The sequence below is a fragment of the Dendrobates tinctorius genome, unplaced genomic scaffold, assembly GCF_039654945.1.
Source record: "Dendrobates tinctorius isolate UK_male_01 unplaced genomic scaffold, ASM3965494v1 ptg000070l, whole genome shotgun sequence".
Classification (NCBI taxonomy): Eukaryota; Metazoa; Chordata; class Amphibia; order Anura; family Dendrobatidae; genus Dendrobates; species Dendrobates tinctorius.
In genome coordinates, this window is record NW_027361738.1 from 40,183,690 (window position 1) to 40,202,773 (window position 19,084).

The following is a 19,084-nucleotide window of genomic DNA, read 5'->3' on the forward strand; positions in this document are numbered from 1 at the left end:
AGAAGCGTAATGCAGAAAAGCTGCATAGTGCTGCCCCTAATATTGCAGCTGCTATGCTTTCAGAGCTTGTTTGACTAGGACATAACTGATCTCATTGGTACATTGGAAACGCTGAGCTTTTCTTATTTCTTGGTTTAATGCTGGTGTTTTAATATTGGCCTGTGTCCTGGTGTAATGCAGTCTGCTTTCTAATACACAGGGCAACAGCGGGCAAAAATGCCTCAAAGCAAAGGTGATGGTACGGAAAGGATGAGATTTAAAGGTTTATGCACATAAATAGGTTTTATCAGATCGTGATTGTAAATAGTTGCATTTTGAGATTTGGATATGAACACACTACTTTTCTTTCAGCTTGTTGATCTGGAGAACGGCCACCACTGCTAGAAAGCAAAACGTTCCAAGTGCTTACAAGCTCTATTCTATTGAGCTTGTAAGCACTGCTTTGAACTCGTATGACCAGGATCACTGGGGTGCGATATTACCTCCTAATCGCAGCCTTCTTCAGCACAGTGTTTACAAGCTAGACAGCAGAGGTACTCGGTGTCCTAGACAGCGAGGGTATATTCCCTACTAGACAACACCTACTTAATTCAGGGCATCAAGAAAAATAAGATCTATGGTTACTTATCTCCTACAGTAGGCAAAAGAGCACGGCACTCCAGAGAAAAAGGAAGGTTGTTCGGTGCTCAAGTAAGGTTTCCAACCCATAAATATGTACAAAAATACTTGGCACTCAAACATGAAGAAGCAGTATATTCTTTATTTAGCATCCAGACAAAAATGGACTCGTATCGTATGAACGTTTTCGGTCCAACAACGGAGCTTTATCAGAAAGGTTTTTTTGGTTTCTTTTGGTAGAAAACTGCAAAAGATACAGATAGGGTAATAGATATCCTTAGGTGGTAGCAAGGTCTATGCTGCTGGTATTTTATAGAGGCTGGAACACGAGTCTTATCTGGTTGGAGTTAGATTAATGTGACTGGATAAAGCAGGGCTACAGGAATGGGTTAACAGCGCTAGGAGTGTAGGCTCTGCAAACAGATACAGCGCTTAGTGCCCGCAGGAGGAATCCAGGGTGCCACCGTCCGTTGTTGGACCTAAAACGTTCATACGATATGAGTCTATTTTTGTCTGGATGCTAAATACAGTGCCTACAAGTAGTATTCAAGCCCCTGCAGATTTAGCAGGTTTACACATTCGGAATTAACTTGGCATTGTGACATTTGGACTGTAGATCAGCCTGGAAGTGTGAAATGCACTGCAGCAAAAAAGAATGTTATTTCTTTGTTTAATTTTTTTTTTAAATTGTGAAAAGTTTATTCAGAGGGTCATTTATTATTCAACCCCTCAAACCACCAGAATTCTGTTTGGTTCCCCTAAAGTATTAAGAAGTATTTCAGGCACAAAGAACAATGAGCTTCACATGTTTGGATTAATTATCTCTTTTTCCAGCCTTTTCTGACTATATAAGACCCTCGCCAAACTTGTGAACAGCACTCATACATGGTCAACATGGGAAAGACAAAGGAGCATTCCAAGGCCATCAGAGACAAGATTGTGGAGGGTCACAAGGCTGGCAAGGGGTACAAAACCCTTTCCAAGGAGTTGGGCCTACCTGTCTCCACTGTTGGGAGCATCATCCGGAAGTGGAAGGCTTATGGAACTACTGTTAGCCTTCCACGGCCTGGACAGCCTTTGAAAGTTTCCTCCCGTGCCGAGGCCAGGCTTGTCCGAAGAGTCAAGGCTAACCCAAGGACAACAAGGAAGGAGCTCCGGGAAGATCTCATGGCAGTGGGGACATTGGTTTCAGTCAATACCATAAGTAACGTACTCCACCGCAATGGTCTCCGTTCCAGACGAGCCCGTAAGGTACCTTTACTTTCAAAGCGTCATGTCAAGGCTCGTCTACAGTTTGCTCATGATCACTTGGAGGACTCTGAGACAGACTGGTTCAAGGTTCTCTGGTCTGATGAGACCAAGATCGAGATCTTTGGTGCCAACCACACACGTGACGTTTGGAGACTGGATGGCACTGCATACGACCCCAAGAATACCATCCCTACAGTCAAGCATGGGGGTGGCAGCATCATGCTGTGGGGCTGTTTCTCAGCCAAGGGGCCTGGCCATCTGGTCCGCATCCATAGGAAGATGGATAGCACGACCTACCTGGAGATTTTGGCCAAGAACCTCCGCTCCTCCATCAAGGATCTTAAGATGGGTCGTCATTTCATCTTCCAACAAGACAACGACCCAAAGCACACAGCCAAGTAAACCAAGGCCTGGTTCAAGAGGCAAAAAATCAAGGTGTTGGAGTGGCCTAGTCAGTCTCCTGACCTTAACCCAATTGAAAACTTGTGGAAGGAGCTCAAGATTAAAGTCCACATGAGACACCCAAAGAACCTAGATAACTTGGAGAAGATCTGCATGGAGGAGTGGGCCAAGATAACTCCAGAGACCTGTGCCGGCCTGATCAGGTCTTATAAAAGACGATTATTAGCTGTAATTGCAAACAAGGGTTATTCCACAAAATATTAAACCTAGGGGTTGAATAATAATTGAACCACACTTGTATGTTTAAAATTTATTAAAATTTAACTGAGCAACATAACTTTTTGGTTTTGTAAGATTTATGCATCTGTTAATAAATCCTGCTCTTGTGTGAAGTTTGAAGGCTCTAACTTATTTGCATCTTATCAGACCTGCTAAATCTGCAGGGGGTTGAATACTACTTGTAGGCAGTGTAAAGAATATACTGCTTCATTTTTGAGTGCCAAGTATTTTTGTACTTATCTCCTACAGTGACAGCAACACTGGATGACATAACGATGGTGTGTCATGTGCAGGGCTGTGGAGTCGGTAAGCCAAACCTGCGACTCCGACTCCTCAATTTCCCTTACTCCGACTCCACGACTCCGACTCCTCAATTTCCCTTACTCCGACTCCACGACTCCGACTCCCACACATATTGCTTATATTTAAGTGAAAAATTTATTGTAGTACAATGTGAACCTCAGACATTTAATCATTTTTATGATCCAATAATCAAGATATTTAGATAGAACAGAATATATATTGGTGTACTACCTGGTTTTCATTCTTTTTGGTACAGATACGATATGGATAGACAGATATGGATAAATGGATAGATAGAGCAGATTTCTAATCTGCTTTTGCTATTGAGAACATTATCTATGAGCTCAAAAACCTTTCAGGTGATGCAGTTTTTTAAAAAGATGATCAACTTTTGCAGCTGAAAAACGTATCCTCGAAAAACGCTGTGTGTGAATGTAGCCTTAGATCAGGAATATAACAGCCATTTATAGGACATTTCATAACTTTCCCAAACTCCTATGAAAAAATATTCAGCACATCCTGCATTGAATTACGGTACCCAATTTATTATATATTTTAGGAGTCGGTCCATTTTATACCGACTCCAACTCCGACTCCACCAAAATGAGCACCGACTCAGACTCCACGACTCCGACTCCACAGCCCTGGTCATGTGCTCACTGCAGCCAATCAACGACTGCTGGGCCAGACCGACAACTTGTTAAAGTTCCTTAGTGAGATTTTGATGCAGTTTTATAATAAAAATCATGGTTGGATTGAAACTGCACCTGCCTGCACTGTGTGAACAAGACCCGTGCATCCTGGACATCCTGTTTTACTTATGTGCAGGCTCTTATAGGGGTGGTTACATTTGTTGCAGTTTTTTGCAGTTTGTTTTCTGCAATTAATCATTTTTTTTTTTCTTGTTAAAAGAAACAGTTGGCTGATAGATGATGACTAATAAAGGCAATTAAAGCAGTTTAATGGCTGGTTCTGCGCCCACTAGGTTAGGGATCCTTCCCACGTAGCGAGTACATAGCACAGTACAGGAAGTCCGCTGCGGATAACACTGCCAGCTTTGTGCGGCAGCTTTTGAGCCCATAATGCAAACAATATCCGCAGAGTAAACGGACCATTGATAGCGGCAGCGTGCCAGTCTATCCTGCGGTGGTCCGTATATGGGTCACCCTTTGCAATGCATTTTTTGCAGCGATACCTGCAGGCACCATATGCTTAAAATGCATTGGGCTTGTCATACCTGTTCTAATTTAGAGCTCTCTCAGAGTGACAGATTGTTTCTGACATGTCAGATATTCAATTACTACACTGTCCATTACTTTCTGGTTATGATAGTCCAGCCCATGCGTTATCTGCTATTCCTTGGAGATTTTCCATAAGGACCTTGTGTTCCTTGGTGAATCTGCCATTGTATAGTAAGACGCCCTGTCCACTTGTTCCCTAATAGACTGTAAACCAGGGCCGTGCATTTGGTTTCTTATTAGAGTGCACGGACCGAGCAAAGGTTATTTGATGCTTATTATTTCCATCCACAGAAACCACGAACGCGGAATAATAAGTCTTTATTGTAGACCATTAATATTCCGGCTTGGCAATTGACATGATTTTGATTCTGGAGAAGGGTGCACGAGTTCAAGGTCAGCCTCCTGACTTGTGCTGTTCATTATAAGCAATTATTGTGTGACAAATGAGTTGGAGATCATGCCTTAAAATTCTGTAAGAAAAAAATCAATAGTTCTAATGAAACCTTTTCAGGTCATTTACCTCACTACCTTTGTTAGTTTGTCAGGAGGGAAGGAGATAAAGCGATCTGACAGAAGGCCGCTCGGGTATCTCCATACTTGTTTCATCCTGTATTTATAGAGCGCATTTCTGTTCGTGTTTGAACTGCCAATGGCTACCTGATTGTGTGCCGAAAGAGGACGCGACGCCAGCACAACCAGGAGTGGAAGAAAGCGTCCACGATTGTTGTGTTTGATGGAGATTTTTTTTTTTCTCTCCTTTCTTTACAGTTTCCCGATGAAGATGAAGAGACTAGAAAATACCGCCTAAAGATTGAAGAGCAGAAGCGCCTAAGAGAAGAGATTTTAAAGCAGAAGGAACTACGGCGGCAGCAACAGGCAGGCGCCAGGAAGAAAGAACTGCTTGAAAGACTTTCGCAGCAACAGCAAACGCCCAACGCGGTGCAGCAGACTCCAGTAGAGGCCGATAAGCCCCCAGCAAAGGTGGAAAATAACAGTAGCCCAATAATGACTCACGTGACTGAGCAGACCCGGCCAAATGTGAAAAATAGACTGGTATCAAAGAGACCAGAGACATTGTCCGTGCTGACGCCACAGAAAATCCCCCTGCTGCAGACGGCGGGAACCAGTGTACCAATGCAGGGCCTGCAGAAGAAAGTGGTTAAGCAGATTGTGCAAAATAGGGTAGCAGGAGAGACCCAGGCAGCAAAAGTGCTACCGCTGCTCCCCGCCGGGTCCGCTGCCCCATTTGGGCAACAACCGATGGTGAAAGTCGCTTCAGTTCAGGGGAAGCCGCAGGAGCAAAGACCCGTAGGGGCCAAGAGAACTGTCATGCAGAGGTCCAACAGCAGCAGCGGCGAGCAAGCGCATTTATCCACAAAAGTCCGTGTAATTAAGTTATCTGGTCCGGTAAGTCCAAAAAATGGTTTCTTCTTATTCATAATCATTTTGTTTAATTTAGTGATCAGTAATGTTGGAAGAATACTGCTGGTCATACACCGAGGTGCTTTTCTTGCTTTGGCTTATTTGCCACAGCACAAAAGGATCAGGTATGCTGAAATCTAACATGCTTGACCCTTCTGAGGATATTCAAGGAGTGTGTGGACATGTCAACATTGCTTTTGTTGCCTACTGTGATGGGTGGAGAATTTTTTTTTCTAATTAATAATAAACCTTATGTAATAACAAGTTACATTTTAAAGTGGCATCCCCATAATCCCGTAAAAGGGCATAACTTCCCAAAGTTATGCCCTTTCTATAGTGATCCCGAGGACAGGCTCTGGGCCCTGAGAAGCCCCATCCTGAAGGCAGCGGGGTTGCGCATGCTTGGCCTGCTCTCCAGTCATTGTCTATGGGACTGGCAGAGAAAGGTGCTTGGCTTTTTCCATCACTGAGAACCAGGAAAGGAGCAGAGGTGCACATGATTGGCCTCCTCTCTATTCAAAAGGCTAGATTCTACTCTTTGGATAGGGTGTATGTTTTAGATTCCGGGAAAAACCCTTTAGCACCCCAGTGGACCTCTCTCTTCTCTTGTGCCATAATGTTTAGATCTCTATTTACAGGCAGCAAGATGGACCCCTCCATTCTGACAGCCATGATATCATCTATAGTCATTTACACATAAAAGTGCAATTCAACCTTTAGTTTGTTGGTCTTCACTTATACACATATGAAGCTAAATGTATAGCCTTCCCAGGTCTGAGCTATCGCTGGAGGGAGAATATACCTTGGATCCTTACAGAGAACAGGAGAACGTTTTATGTTATCAAGATGGTCATCTTGGCCTGAATGGTAGCTCGTTTATTACCCTCTTTAGTGGGACGTGTTTTATGATGTGTACGTGTGAAATGTTTGTGTGTTTTTAGCCTGCAAGGTAACGGTTACATAGATTACTGAGCCGCCATGCTGTAAGACATTGGCTGCCACACGTCTCCGGGTGCTGCAGGGCTCCCTTACTATGATGCTGTGTTTTATACGTGGGCTAATGCTTACACAGGAATCGCACAACAATTAGGTTGGTGGGTGTGATACAGAACCTTATTTTGTCCAGTCTTATGTGTCGTATAATGTATTGTGCTGCTTTCCTGTATAGCAGGGCGGTATAGCAAAGCGGTGTGACGGTATGGCTAAGGGCACACATAGCAGAAAATTTCTGCTCCAAAACCTGACTCCCTTCCCAGAAACCGCGCCTTTTTTGTCTTGTTTTCGTTGCGGTTTTTGCGCGGTTTTGATGCGTTTTTTTCCGGCGCGTTTTCAAAATGCATTGAACTAGCCAGAAATGCGGAAAATTCCGCAAAATTAATGAGCATGTTGCGGTTCGTTTACCGCGATGCGTTTTTTTCGCGGTAAAAAACGCATCAATATGCACAAAAAGTGCAAAATGCATAGAAATTAATGGGAAGCTTATTTTTAGCGGTTTTATAGTCAAAACCGCTAAAAAAACGCTGTGTGAACACAGCCTATGTGTCACCTGACTACTCTTTACTGAACATATTCCATGAGATGACATTAGCTGTGTATTTGGGATCCCAAAGTGAGCCAGACATGTGAGCCCTTACTGGAGTATTCCACCTGTGTCGTATCATGTCTGATAACCAGAGGATCAGGGAGATATCGGCGAGGGAACTGTAAGGCAGGGATCAAATTGATTTAAAGGGATTGTCACCTTTCAAGAAAGTTTTCCTGATATGTTCGGTCCATTGTGAAAAAAAAACAAGCAAAACTGTTATTACTTGCCCTCCCCAGATCTAGTACGGAGTCTCCGCCACTGCCCGGATACTGGCTGCAGCAAATGTCAACATGACGTCAACTTTGTAGCCATCTGACAGTCACTGAGCGGCTCTGCACATGTAGACTGCACAAGCCGCTCAGTGATTGGCTGCAGCAATGTCGATGTGATGTCACTGCTACAACTAAGTAATGGAGACCTCGGCACACTCACCAGTGGTCCTTGGGAGGAGTGAGTAAGAGGCTGTGACAGGTGACAGAAGTGGAATTTATCACCGGTGGGCTTTTGGAGCTTGATTAAAGAAGCACTCTTCACATCAAAGTTTTTATCCTAATATAATGCAGTCATCATATTATATAGCACTGTGTACTTACAATTGCTCATTTTCCCTTTCTACCCAGTTAATTCTATTTTCTCTGCTCTATGTAGAAACAGGAAGTCTCTTGTCCATGCATTTATCATTCCCATCTTCACCTCCTGACCCAGCTGCTCCCTCCTCCTCCTGCCAGGGACTTTTGCAGTGACTCATGAGTCATGCAGGGAAAATTGACCTCCTGTTTCTCCATAGAGTTTAGATGGATTCAGCTAGTCTGTTTTTAATCACGTGAGATCATAGACCTAATGGAAAAGAGAAGAATTAGATGAGTAGAAAGACAAAATGAGCAATTGTAAATACACAGCTTTAATGGATGCATTGTATGAGGCTTGCATTAAACACCAGTAGTTTACTCGTATACGTGTCAGATCGTAATTCTTGGCATCGGTCATCCGTGGGATATTACAGCATCTGTTTGTTGGGTGTGACAGATGACATAAGCAGTAATGGAACCTGTTTAATGGCTAAATCATGACAAGCTGTGATGTACGGTATTTGTTACACAAATGCCATAGATCGGCATCTCGTTCATTTTTTTCAGGGTCACGTGAACGACCTGAATGAAACCCTTAACTGAGCATCATTCTGTAGGCTGTTACTTGTTCACATTAGGACCACCCTATCTATTGGATATCGCCTTATTTTGTAATGATAACTACCTTCTGGATACAGACCCCTCCAAGACTAGACACAGAGTATTGCATGTTATTACTCTGGGGGTCATGAGAAAATGCAGTCAGAAGCTGCTTTCTCCCGATACGTGGAACGTCTCCCATGCTATTTTCGTTTATCGGTTCTGTGTAGACTTATCTGTAACATAAAAGCGCACAGATGCCCCCCGTACTTTGTGCATGTCATCGAATTGAGGGTTTGCGTGATTTTAAGAAAAGATCAGCGGCCAATTGAATGCAAGGGAGAGTGACAGACGCCAGCGGGGAGCGAGTAGGAAAGCCTTCCTGGCAGACAGATTGTGATTTAATTGTGCCCACCTCTCGAGGATGTCACTGCTCTCCACACATTTTAGATTGATCACCCGTATGTTTTCAAAGATATTTAACCCCATAGGACAACTGGAGAAATTGGGAGATAGCGACGCTGGGAGAATCTAGTGTAGAGTTTATCTACTAATACTTAGGTCCCTATATATTCAAGGAGAATAATAATCAATCACTCTCCTCGGCAAATCTAAGTCACATTATGGATGATTATTGCTGGAAATTTTGCTGCAGACAAAAGGAAACCCCACAGAGATCCTTCCTTAAGGCCACTGGGCACAAATCTGTCCTCTAGATTAATACATTACCTTTGCTTCAATAAGCATATTCTCAAAATGGAAAGGCCATTCGCCACATTATCTTGTCTGCTCAGAGTTGGAAAGCGTTTTTTTTTCTGTTAAATATTAATTTCCTTATTTAATTACGTCCACCGTCCTTTCCCATCTGTTTTTTTTTTTTTTTTTGTTTTTTTTTTTATGGTGCCCAATATGTACCAAGTCTCTCTTTTTAAAATTATTTTTGTTCCCATTTCTTTAAATGGATTGTCCAGCCCAAAAGAAATAAAGACAAGCAATATACATGTTTAAAATGGAAATATTACTATTTGGTGTTTTACTTGTAATAAGAAAAATGCTTTCGAAATCTTAATATTAATCCTGGCAGCTCCATTTCTTGGCTTTGGTTGGACATGAGAGCACTTACTGTGTCGGCATATGACTAGTACTGTTTGTGAAGGAGGCTGACCAGCTCATTTCAGTAGCTATAAGCCAACCCCCTTCACAGTCTATGCATCAAAGGTGACAAAGAAGCCAGTATGCATAAAGTGGTTTTCATCTGTCCACTTACCCCATGTGTAGGGCATTGCAGTAGCTTCGGTATCCATGGTTATGACCACTAACTGTCATTATATGAGTGGCTGTAACCATGGATATCCAAGCTACTTTTGGTAAGCGACAGCGTATAGTAGAGTGATGCTACATTTCTAATTGGCGGTATTTGCTAATATTATTACACATACGACATAATGAGATATGACCTTGGAGATGGGAATACTCCGTTTAAGATATCAAACGGCAATCCTCAATATACGATTAGTCGTGGGTCTGACACCGGCATCTTCATCCAGCAATGGCCACTACATAGTGGGAGAGAGAGAGAACTGTGCAGCTCCATTGACTGTTTTCATCCAGTCCAACCTGGGCTTAAATCGTCTGCTCAGTGAGAGTTGTCCCCCTCCAACTTGATACTGATGGTTTATCCTTAAAATACATAATGAATGTCGTAAGCATCGAAAATCCCTTTCACTATTCAAAGTGGGTCTGTCTCCTTATGTCACTAGTCATGTGCTGACATAGGAAATATTCTATCTAATGTGTGGTGCTTCCGGGGTTGGCATCTGGACACGGGCATCTTTTCTAATTGACGTGTAGTAAAAGAATAACATTGTACATTGATAATATTTATATAAACTGAGAGATGGTGAGGGAACACTTAGCTAATTTAAATGAAGTTAAACCTTCTGGTCCAGATGGAATTACATCCTCGGGTACTGAAAGAGTTAGCAGAGGAACCACTAGCCAGAATCTTTCAAATATCCTGGAGAACAGGAGAAGTCTCAGAACATTGGAGAAGGGCAAATGGCCCTATCTTAAAAACAAGAAGGAAGATGGAGACAGGAAATTACAGGCCAGTGAGCCTTATTTCTATACCAGGAAAGATCTTTAAACAAATTATTAAACAGTAAGTACTTGGATACGAATTCAGTAATTAACTAGAGCAAGCATGGGTTTCTAGCAAACAATTCATGCCAAACTAATCTAATTTCCTTTTATGATGGAGTCACTAATTTGGCGGATTCAGGGAAATGCAGTAGGTATAGTATATCTCGACTTGAGCAAAGCATTTGATAAAGTATCTCATACTATCCTTATTGAAAAAAAAATGATCAATTATGGGATCGACAAGGCTACAGTTAGGTGGATGCATAACTAGCCCAGTGATTGTACTCAGAGTGGTAATAAGTGGTTGTACATCCAATTGGAAGAGTGTTTCAAGTGGGGTACCTACCACAAGGCTCTGTCCTTGCCCCAGTACTGTTCAGAATTTTTTAAATGCTCTATATAAAGGAACTGAAGGTAAACCAATCAAATTTGCAGACTATGCAAAGCTAGGATAGATACCTAACGCTAGACTATTAGAATGATATTTAACATGGAGAAATGCAAGATTATACATCTGGGCAATAGAAAATGTAATATTAGATCTATAAAATGGTAGGAATAGAACTAAGCAACAGCATGTGTGAAAGAGAGTTGGGTTTACCAATAGATCACAAACTGCACATGAGTCAGCAGTGTGATGCAGCAGCAAAAAAGGCATCACAGTTCTAGGATGTATTAAGAGAAACATAGAGTCTAGATCATGTGAAGTAATTATCCCCCTCAACGCCTCCTTGATCAGGCTGCATCTGGAATACTGTGTCCAGTTCTGGGCACCACATTCTAAAAAGACATTGAAAAACTGGAGCAAGTTCAGAGAAGAGCTACCAGGATGGTGAGCGAACTGCAAAGTATGTCCTTCGAGGAACGGCTAAAGAACCTGAAAATATTTAGCTTGCAAAAAAGACGACTAAAGGCCCGTCACACATAGCGATCTCACTAGCGAGATCGCTGCTGAGTCACAAGTTTTGTGACATAACAGCGATCTCACCAGCGAGATCACTTTGTGTGACAGCGATCAGCGACCGGCCCCTCTGCCGGTATCGCTGATCGCTCTGGGAAACCTCTGGACTTTTCTTTGGTCGCTGGTCTCCTGCTTGCCAGCACGCATCGCTGCGTGTTACAGGCGGGAGACCAGCAATCTGTTGGTAACTAACGTACACATCGGCTATCCAAGGAACGGGCGTCCCTTAGATACCCGATGTGTACGTTAGTTTCCAGAGAGCTGATGCAGGGAGCTGGTAACTAACGAACACAGCGACGCCACACACTCGGCGTCGCTGTGCTGATCGCTGGTGAAGCTGTCTGTTTGACAGCTCACCAGCGATCATTTAGCGATTCACCAGCGATCCTGACACGTTGATATCGTTGTCGGGATCGCTGGTGAGTCGCTATGTGTGACGGGGCCCTAAGAGGAGACTTAGTCACAAAAGGCAAAGAGGAGACTTAATCACTGTCTACAAATATCTGTAGGGCTGTCACACTGTAGAGGGATCATCATTCTCGTTTTCACATGGAAACACGAGACGCAATGGAATGAAACTGAAATGGAGAACATACAGATTAGATATTAGAAAAAAACTTTTTGACAGTGAGGGTGATCAATGAGTGGAACAGGCTGCCACGAGAGGTGGTGAGGTCTCCTTCAATCGAAGTCTTCAGACAGAGTCTGGACAGACATCTGTCTGAGATGATTTAGTGAATCTTGCATTGAGCAGGGGGTTGGACACGATGACCCTGGAGGTCTCTTCCAACTCTAACATTCTATGATTTTTTTTTTTTTTTTTTCAAAAATAGATAACTAGTTTAGGCTGGGGCTACACAGTGATTTTGACCATGACACCCCCCACCACTGATTGGCTGTTTCCTTCCTATGCATGGAGTACACAGAAAACAGCCAATCACTGTTGTGTGCGGGGTTATATAGAACTCTGCAGAGAACTGGTAGATCTGCAGCAAGTAAAATGATTTTTAATCAAAACTCCAGCAACCGACCCAGTGATGTATGTGACACATTGCTATAATCAGGGTCTCCTGCCTCTACTTCATTCTGTTATCAGATGGGATAGGAGATACCTGCTACAGATTCCCTGAATGGCCATTGACTTGTGTAGTATGGCGCCCCCTGGTTTTCAGCGTGTATAACAATATGCCTGGCCAACCTAACAAGGTGAGTGCTGGTTAGCAGGGAAGCTCAGTTATTCTCCCTACTGCTGTGGCCTCACTTCTGTTCTCGACATGATTTTCTGTGCGCTGAACAGAGGCCTGTATAAGCTGCTTCTGCGCTGCTTGTCTGGGATGGAGCAGAGCCGGGGCAGCAGCGACACAGCAACATACAGGAAGGCACCAAGACTGCTCCTTTTCTATTGACTTGTGAGCAAGCGGGTACAATTTCTCTTCTTTGCTCCAAACTCAATTGTACATTGATCTATGTACGGGGAAACACATTTTCTTTATATTTTCCATTGCCAGAAGGTGACGATGACTTGCTAGTTATTCACAAGTGCTGGAGGGTCAAGGCCAAAGGTGGCGATGCGGTATAGGGTGAAATACATACAGAGGGCAGTTAAGATAGATTGGCAGTGTAGACAGAAAATTAAACAAATGGGTGATGTGACACCAGATTGGCGTGATGGGCATGGAGATGGAGGGCAGTGGTTTGTAGCCGACAGCCTGTCCTGGCTTCATGTTGCCCGCAGTTTGGGCAGCATGGATTAATAGAGTGGAGGGGTCCTCTGAAATCCCTGGAGGAACTGACCTGTCCTGCATTATGCAAGACAACCCATTGATGACGATGATTTATGTTTAATGCCTAATTCCCCCTGTGGAGGCGCTGCAGAGAAATTGAAAACTTACTGTAAGTGTTCTCCATAAATAGCAGCAGATCATTAGGGGGTAGTGCAGGGGGGCACTTTGTGATCAAGTTACCACCAAGGGACCCCTCTAACAAGTACATGTGCTCAGCCACCAGTTTATGGAAAGCCAGTTTTCGCCAGGGGGAATCGTTCCCTGTCCTGTATGTCAGGGGCGCATGAGCCAAGGATGGTGGCATAGAGGGGAATGAGCAAAGGCTGGTGGCAGACAGTCACTAGTGTACATGATTGGCAGGGTATATGATAGGTCCCCGTGCCCTGGACGTCACTCAGACAACAGGTCTGTGCACCTCGCCATCGACGTGCCCGGAACATTACTTATCTCATCCCCCCCAATGTGGTGACTTTCCTATCAGGGCAGCATTTTTGGTACATTTCTGTGCCCACGTCTGGATAGGTGCTGTACCTGATGTGGAGATTCACGTCCTGTATATATATTGTTCAGAGACCTCGTGTTGGCAGAGATTTCCCATCTTCTATTTCATCTTCCTGACTGGTTAGGGAACGTGTTTATTGCGAGGCCGCAGCATTGTCAGACCTCATAGAAATCTGTGTCGTTAGATTTGCAAGATCAGTAACGGCGGCAATGACAGCGAGGTATTGGCCTTATTACAGCCGCTTTCAGAGGCGGCTGCCCTGGGACCACGCTGCGGTGTCCTGCTGTGTATCCTCACAATGTTATCTGTCCTCTCAATATGCACTATCAAATGTCTGTCACGAGCACCGAAATTAATTTAATGTCACCTGAAGACATGCAATTAATCTTTTTTTCTGAGGTTTTCATAATACCTTTATAGAAAGAGGAGTCTGTTTGGAGGATTTGGATTTTGGGGCTTAGAAGAAGATAAGGGAAATTAATTTTTCATCGGGGTTAATGCCGGCGACAATAGTCTGAGCGAGGCGCTTTGGGAATTTGTCAAGTGTTGTCACTTCAGAATAATGCCGCTTAACGTCTCCTAGTTGTAATCAAGAGATGTGATTTCTGTTGAGAGGGATTATTCAATTTGCTCGGCTCTGGATGTATGTCGCCAGTATCTCTTCTTGGGGTTCAAGAGGGAAAATAAGATTTGATCTGTCAAATTGCGGTGAAGCTGACAGCAACAGCACTTTGTATCCAAACTGAGGGCTCGGCCGCTCTCTTCATCTTCATCGTAGGCACGCTCCACTATGAGCTATTGAAAACATCTTTATTTTTCTATCACGCAGACGGCTGAGATTTCTTTAGTGTATGCGGAGCGGAAACCGCTGTTCTTTTCAGTGCCGATCACTGCTCCTTATTGTGTTCCACTTGTCACATTTTCCATTTAAAGAGCATTCAGTCTTGAAATAAGTCCTATTTTTTTAAAAAAAAGTGTGTGTGTGTGTGTATGTGTGTGTGTGTATATATATATATATATATATATATATATATATATATATATATATATATATAATATATTTGTATTTTTGTTATATTGATTTTTGTGAAAATCATTATTATTGACCTTCACATTGTTGCCAATGACCCGGCTTTCCTGGAGCCCTGAAATGCCCATTTTCCACATTACCAGCCATATAATGTTCCTGCTTGATGAGGCACTTTTGACATTCAAGTCACCTGGATTTTTAGTTGTGACTATTTGCCAAGTTTTTTTTCTCTTAAATGCTTTGTCGCAATAAAAAAGAAGCCACAATTTAAAGGGAACATGTGTTTTTTTTTTGTGTTTTTTTTTTTAAATTTCAGGGGTCATCCACCTGAGGGGCACCTCTACAACATATCCTGTATCACTCGCTAAGGCTGGTTTCACATTAGCGCTTTTTAAGCGCACGCACGGCCGGGGGTAGCTCCGCCCCCGAGCCGGCTCTCTGCCCGGTGTGCCCTCCCCTTGCTTGTAGCGCCGCCTCCTAGCGGACAGCGGCGCCTGCGATCGGCGCACCCTATCTTTAGCATAGGGTGCGCAGATCGTGCGCAGGCCGTGCGCTAGTTGCGCTTTGACCTGCGCTGCGCACTTTTGACGGTGCGCCGTGCGCGCCAAAATCCGAAAAGTTCGATTTTGGCGCGCACGGCGCACCGTCAAAAGTGCGCAGCGCAGGTCAAAGCGCAACTAGCGCACGGCCTGCGCACGATCTGCGCACCCTATGCTAAAGATAGGGTGCGCCGTTCGCAGGCGCCGCTGTCCGCTAGGAGGCGGCGCTACAAGCAAGGGGCGGGCACGCCGGGCAGAGAGCCGGCTCGGGGGCGGAGCTACCCCCGGCCGTGCGTGCGCTTAAAAAGCGCTAATGTGAAACCAGCCTAATCTCTGTGTTTGTATATGTGCACATGTAGATTTTAAATTTTTTAATGCTATTTTCTCTTGCTTTGTATTGTAGAAGCGATCCAGTGATTGCAGGTATATAAATAGATAGAGGCTGAAATATAGATCGTTGCTGAAATGGAAAAAAAAAGTTTTAAATAGCAGAATCACTGCAGTATTGATCCCCTAAATGGTACCAATATGGCTAGAGCCACAACAGAGGTCGTGCAGCCAAAGATCATTTTATGCTGCAACCGCAAAGTGCAGATGAATGGGGAGTCACATTGCATCTTGCAAAGTACTGCAACAAGTGGAAAGAAATCTTTGGCCACGCGACTTGTCACCCCCAAAGATGATATGTGGTTGGAAAGAAAAAAAACTCCTACAACTATTGAGCGAAAGCTAAGAGTTAAGGTTAAAGATAAAATACATTGAGTACAGTACAGTGCAGGATGTGCTGTAAATGTTTTCATAAGAATTTGGAAAGTTATGAAATGTCCTATAAATGTCTGTTCTCTTCCTGATCTGAGGAGTTCGGCCTTTAGTGGACATGAATCTGTGCTGCACTTTATGCACATGCTCAGTAGTGACCAGTGCTGTGGGGTCGGTGTCAGAGGTTTGGCTTACGGACTTCCCAGCCCTGTTGGTCCACACCATGGCTCTACTGACCCTTGGAACAAAGCTACACGTTAATTTTTACAGCAAATCCAACATTGTAAAAGCAAAAAAACCCTGCAAAATTGTTGCATTCTTTTCCATTTTTACCACACTTGATTCTTTTGTTCGTTTTTAATTAATTTGTATGGTAAAATGTATTTTAAAAATGCAACTTTTCCCACTAGAAACTATCCCTCCTATGGCTGTCAATGGGATAATAAAAAAGTCCGCTAGTTTCTCTTGAAAAGGCCAGCAGAAAAAAATGGTAAATTGTGTGTAATTTACTCATCTTCTCATAGCATAATATTTTGGGGCACAGGCATTTCCTATCCTTTAGTCGTAGGCGCACTGATTTTACAGCCAGACAAGTTTCTTGCATAAACTTGAGTTTACACCACCTGACTGGCAGCAATAAATGACCACTAGTGTGCTCCATGCTTGCTGATCAGCTGTCATTTTAAGGGAACCTGTCACCCCCCGGGCCTTTTTAAGTAAAAGAGCCAACTTCAGCAGCACTAAGGCTGCATTCTGTGAAGGTGGCTCTTATGTTTCTGATCCCTAAGAACGCTGAAATACAGACTTTTTTTGAATTCCCCGCCATACCTCTATTGTGTCTGTGAGGTATATTTTCTCCCCCTGTGTCAACCGCCTCCGAGCCATCAATCATCTCCCTCTTGCGTCTGTGCGCTGCCTCCTGTGTTCCTGTTACATGCCTGCTCTCTGCCAACAGATCTTGCCTCGCAGTGTGTTATGATGTATTCACATTGCGGGGCTGGGAAATCTGGCGCTGCGCAGTGAGGATCTCTGCTCCTGTCCCCATCTCCTTCCTCCTCTTTCCTCCACCGTAATATGTTGGCACTTGGCAGTGTCTTAACTGAAGCTCATTAAGACGCTGCCTAGTGCCAACATATTACAATGGAGGAAAGAGGAGGAGGGAGATGGGGACAGGCACAGATATCTTCACTGCGCAGGCGCCAGATTTCCAGCCCCGCAGTGTGAATACATCATAACACACTGCGGGGTGAGATCTGGGGCCTCCGCTCCACGCAGGCGCGAGAAGCTTACATCATTGCCTGATGTAGTTCTCGGGCAGCGCGCACGGTGCATGCCCGAGAAATGTTGGTAGAGTGCAGGCGCCGGGCATGTAACAGGAACACAGGAGGCGGCGCACAGACGCAAGAGGGAGATGATTGACTGCTCTGAGGCGGTTGACACGGGGAGAAAATATACCTCCTAGACACAATAGAGGTTTGGCGGGCAATTTATAAAATTCAATATTTCAGTGTTCCTAGGGATCAGAAACATAAGAGCCACCTTCACAGAATGCAGCCTTAGTGCTGCTAAAGGTGGCTCTTTTACTAAAAAGGCCCTGGGGGGGGGTAACAGGTTCCCTTTAATAGCTTTAGACAGGCAGACCACGCTTCAGATGAGCCCAGGACATCAGCAGTAGATGGCTCAGTGCACATAGGCTGCCATTGTTCTCGGCAGCGCAGGTCCTGTTTACAAGGGATGTTTCGCTGTTGAGAATGATGAACTTTTAAACAAGTCAAATCATCATTTCAGCGTTTTGCTTGTTCATCAGCCTGTTTAGACTGCGCGATTGTTGGGAAAAGTGTGTTCCTAGAAAAGCTCTGATTGACCCGTTGGCCAGCAGCTTGTCTGAAGGAGAACAATTCAAGCGGTAGTATCGGACATGTGCGATAACCATATCTACTGACCATCAGTCTTCCGATGCCACCTACACATTAGACCTCCGAATTTGTCGATATCGGCGGGTTCAGCCAACACTAGTCTAATATGTACGGGGCCTTACATTAACAGTCATGTTGTCTGTGTTGATTGTGTTTAATAAATGCTAGTTTTAACTTTAATTTCCTCTACTAGGGGGAAAATGTATCTCTGCAGGCTTCAGAGGGCAGTCCGCACGTGCAGCTATCACACCCCAGAGTCCAGCCTCAGCAGAGAATACCACCTCAGCAAAGGCCGCAGTTTCAACAGCGGATTCCACAGAAAACAGGGCCGGTGCGGAAAGTGACACTGGGGCAGGGAAGTGTTCATCAGCAGCAGAACCTGCCATTTTCTCAGCAGTATCAAGTCAAGGCACGTCCGATGTCTTCAGTGACGGAGCCTGTATCCCCCCATGTCTTGAATACTATGCACAGACAGCATCCAACAAATAAGGTACACATGGCAGCGTGCTGGGGGGGAGGTTTATGGTTTTGTTTTGCAGCAATAGTAGCTTTTATGTGGATTTTAAGAATTATTAGAGAAGACTAACTTTGATTCTCGTGCTGTTGGCAGGTCATTATGCGAGGGAGAGGCAGAGGTGTAGGTGGACAGATGGGTCGAGGACGTCTGATGCCAAATAAACAAAATCTCCGTGTAGTGGAGTGCAAGCCTCAGCCTTGCGTCGTGTCAGTTGAAGGGCTTTCTTCATCAACCACTGATCACCAATTGAAAAATTTGCTGATGTCGGTGGGACCAATTCAGGTAGGTCAACCTTGGAACTAGCCTTTGTCTGGAAGAAATGTCTGACTCTGCAAAGATCTTCCCTTTTCTTCTCCTGGAAAGTTAACAATATATAGATTACAAAGTGAAATAGACATGGCATGTGCAGAAGGTAAAAATGCAGTGTTACATTATCGCTGTGAGTCCGCATTACTGTACTGATGTGATGGGGGATTGTGAAATGGCTCATTGGTCCCTACTTGGGCCGTGTCATATATTTTTTTTTTTTTTTTTTAATATCCAAGAAGTATCATTTCTCCTTGCGGAGAATGTCATGCTAAGCATGTTGAGATGAGGAGACTTAAAGCCGCAATGCTCCTCTGGGAAATATGCTAATTATGCAAATTGTCTCTTCAGAGAGGAA

General features: G+C 44.1%; 1 protein-coding gene across 7 annotated transcripts in view; it reads left to right on the forward strand.

Moving 5' to 3' along the window:
- RBM33 (RNA binding motif protein 33) overlaps positions 1 to 19,084 on the forward strand; it is a 193,186-nt gene that overhangs the window by 105,596 nt on the left and 68,506 nt on the right. For all 7 annotated transcript variants that reach the window (XR_012233418.1, XM_073581583.1, XM_073581585.1 and 4 more), the window contains exons 15-17: positions 4,863 to 5,501; positions 18,097 to 18,393; positions 18,514 to 18,702. Coding sequence is in view for 6 of the 7 variants with exons in the window: in XM_073581583.1 (XP_073437684.1) it covers positions 4,863 to 5,501; positions 18,097 to 18,393; positions 18,514 to 18,702 (1,125 nt within the window). In the remaining variant the exon portion in view is untranslated. The remainder of the gene's footprint in view (positions 1 to 4,862; positions 5,502 to 18,096; positions 18,394 to 18,513; positions 18,703 to 19,084) is intronic.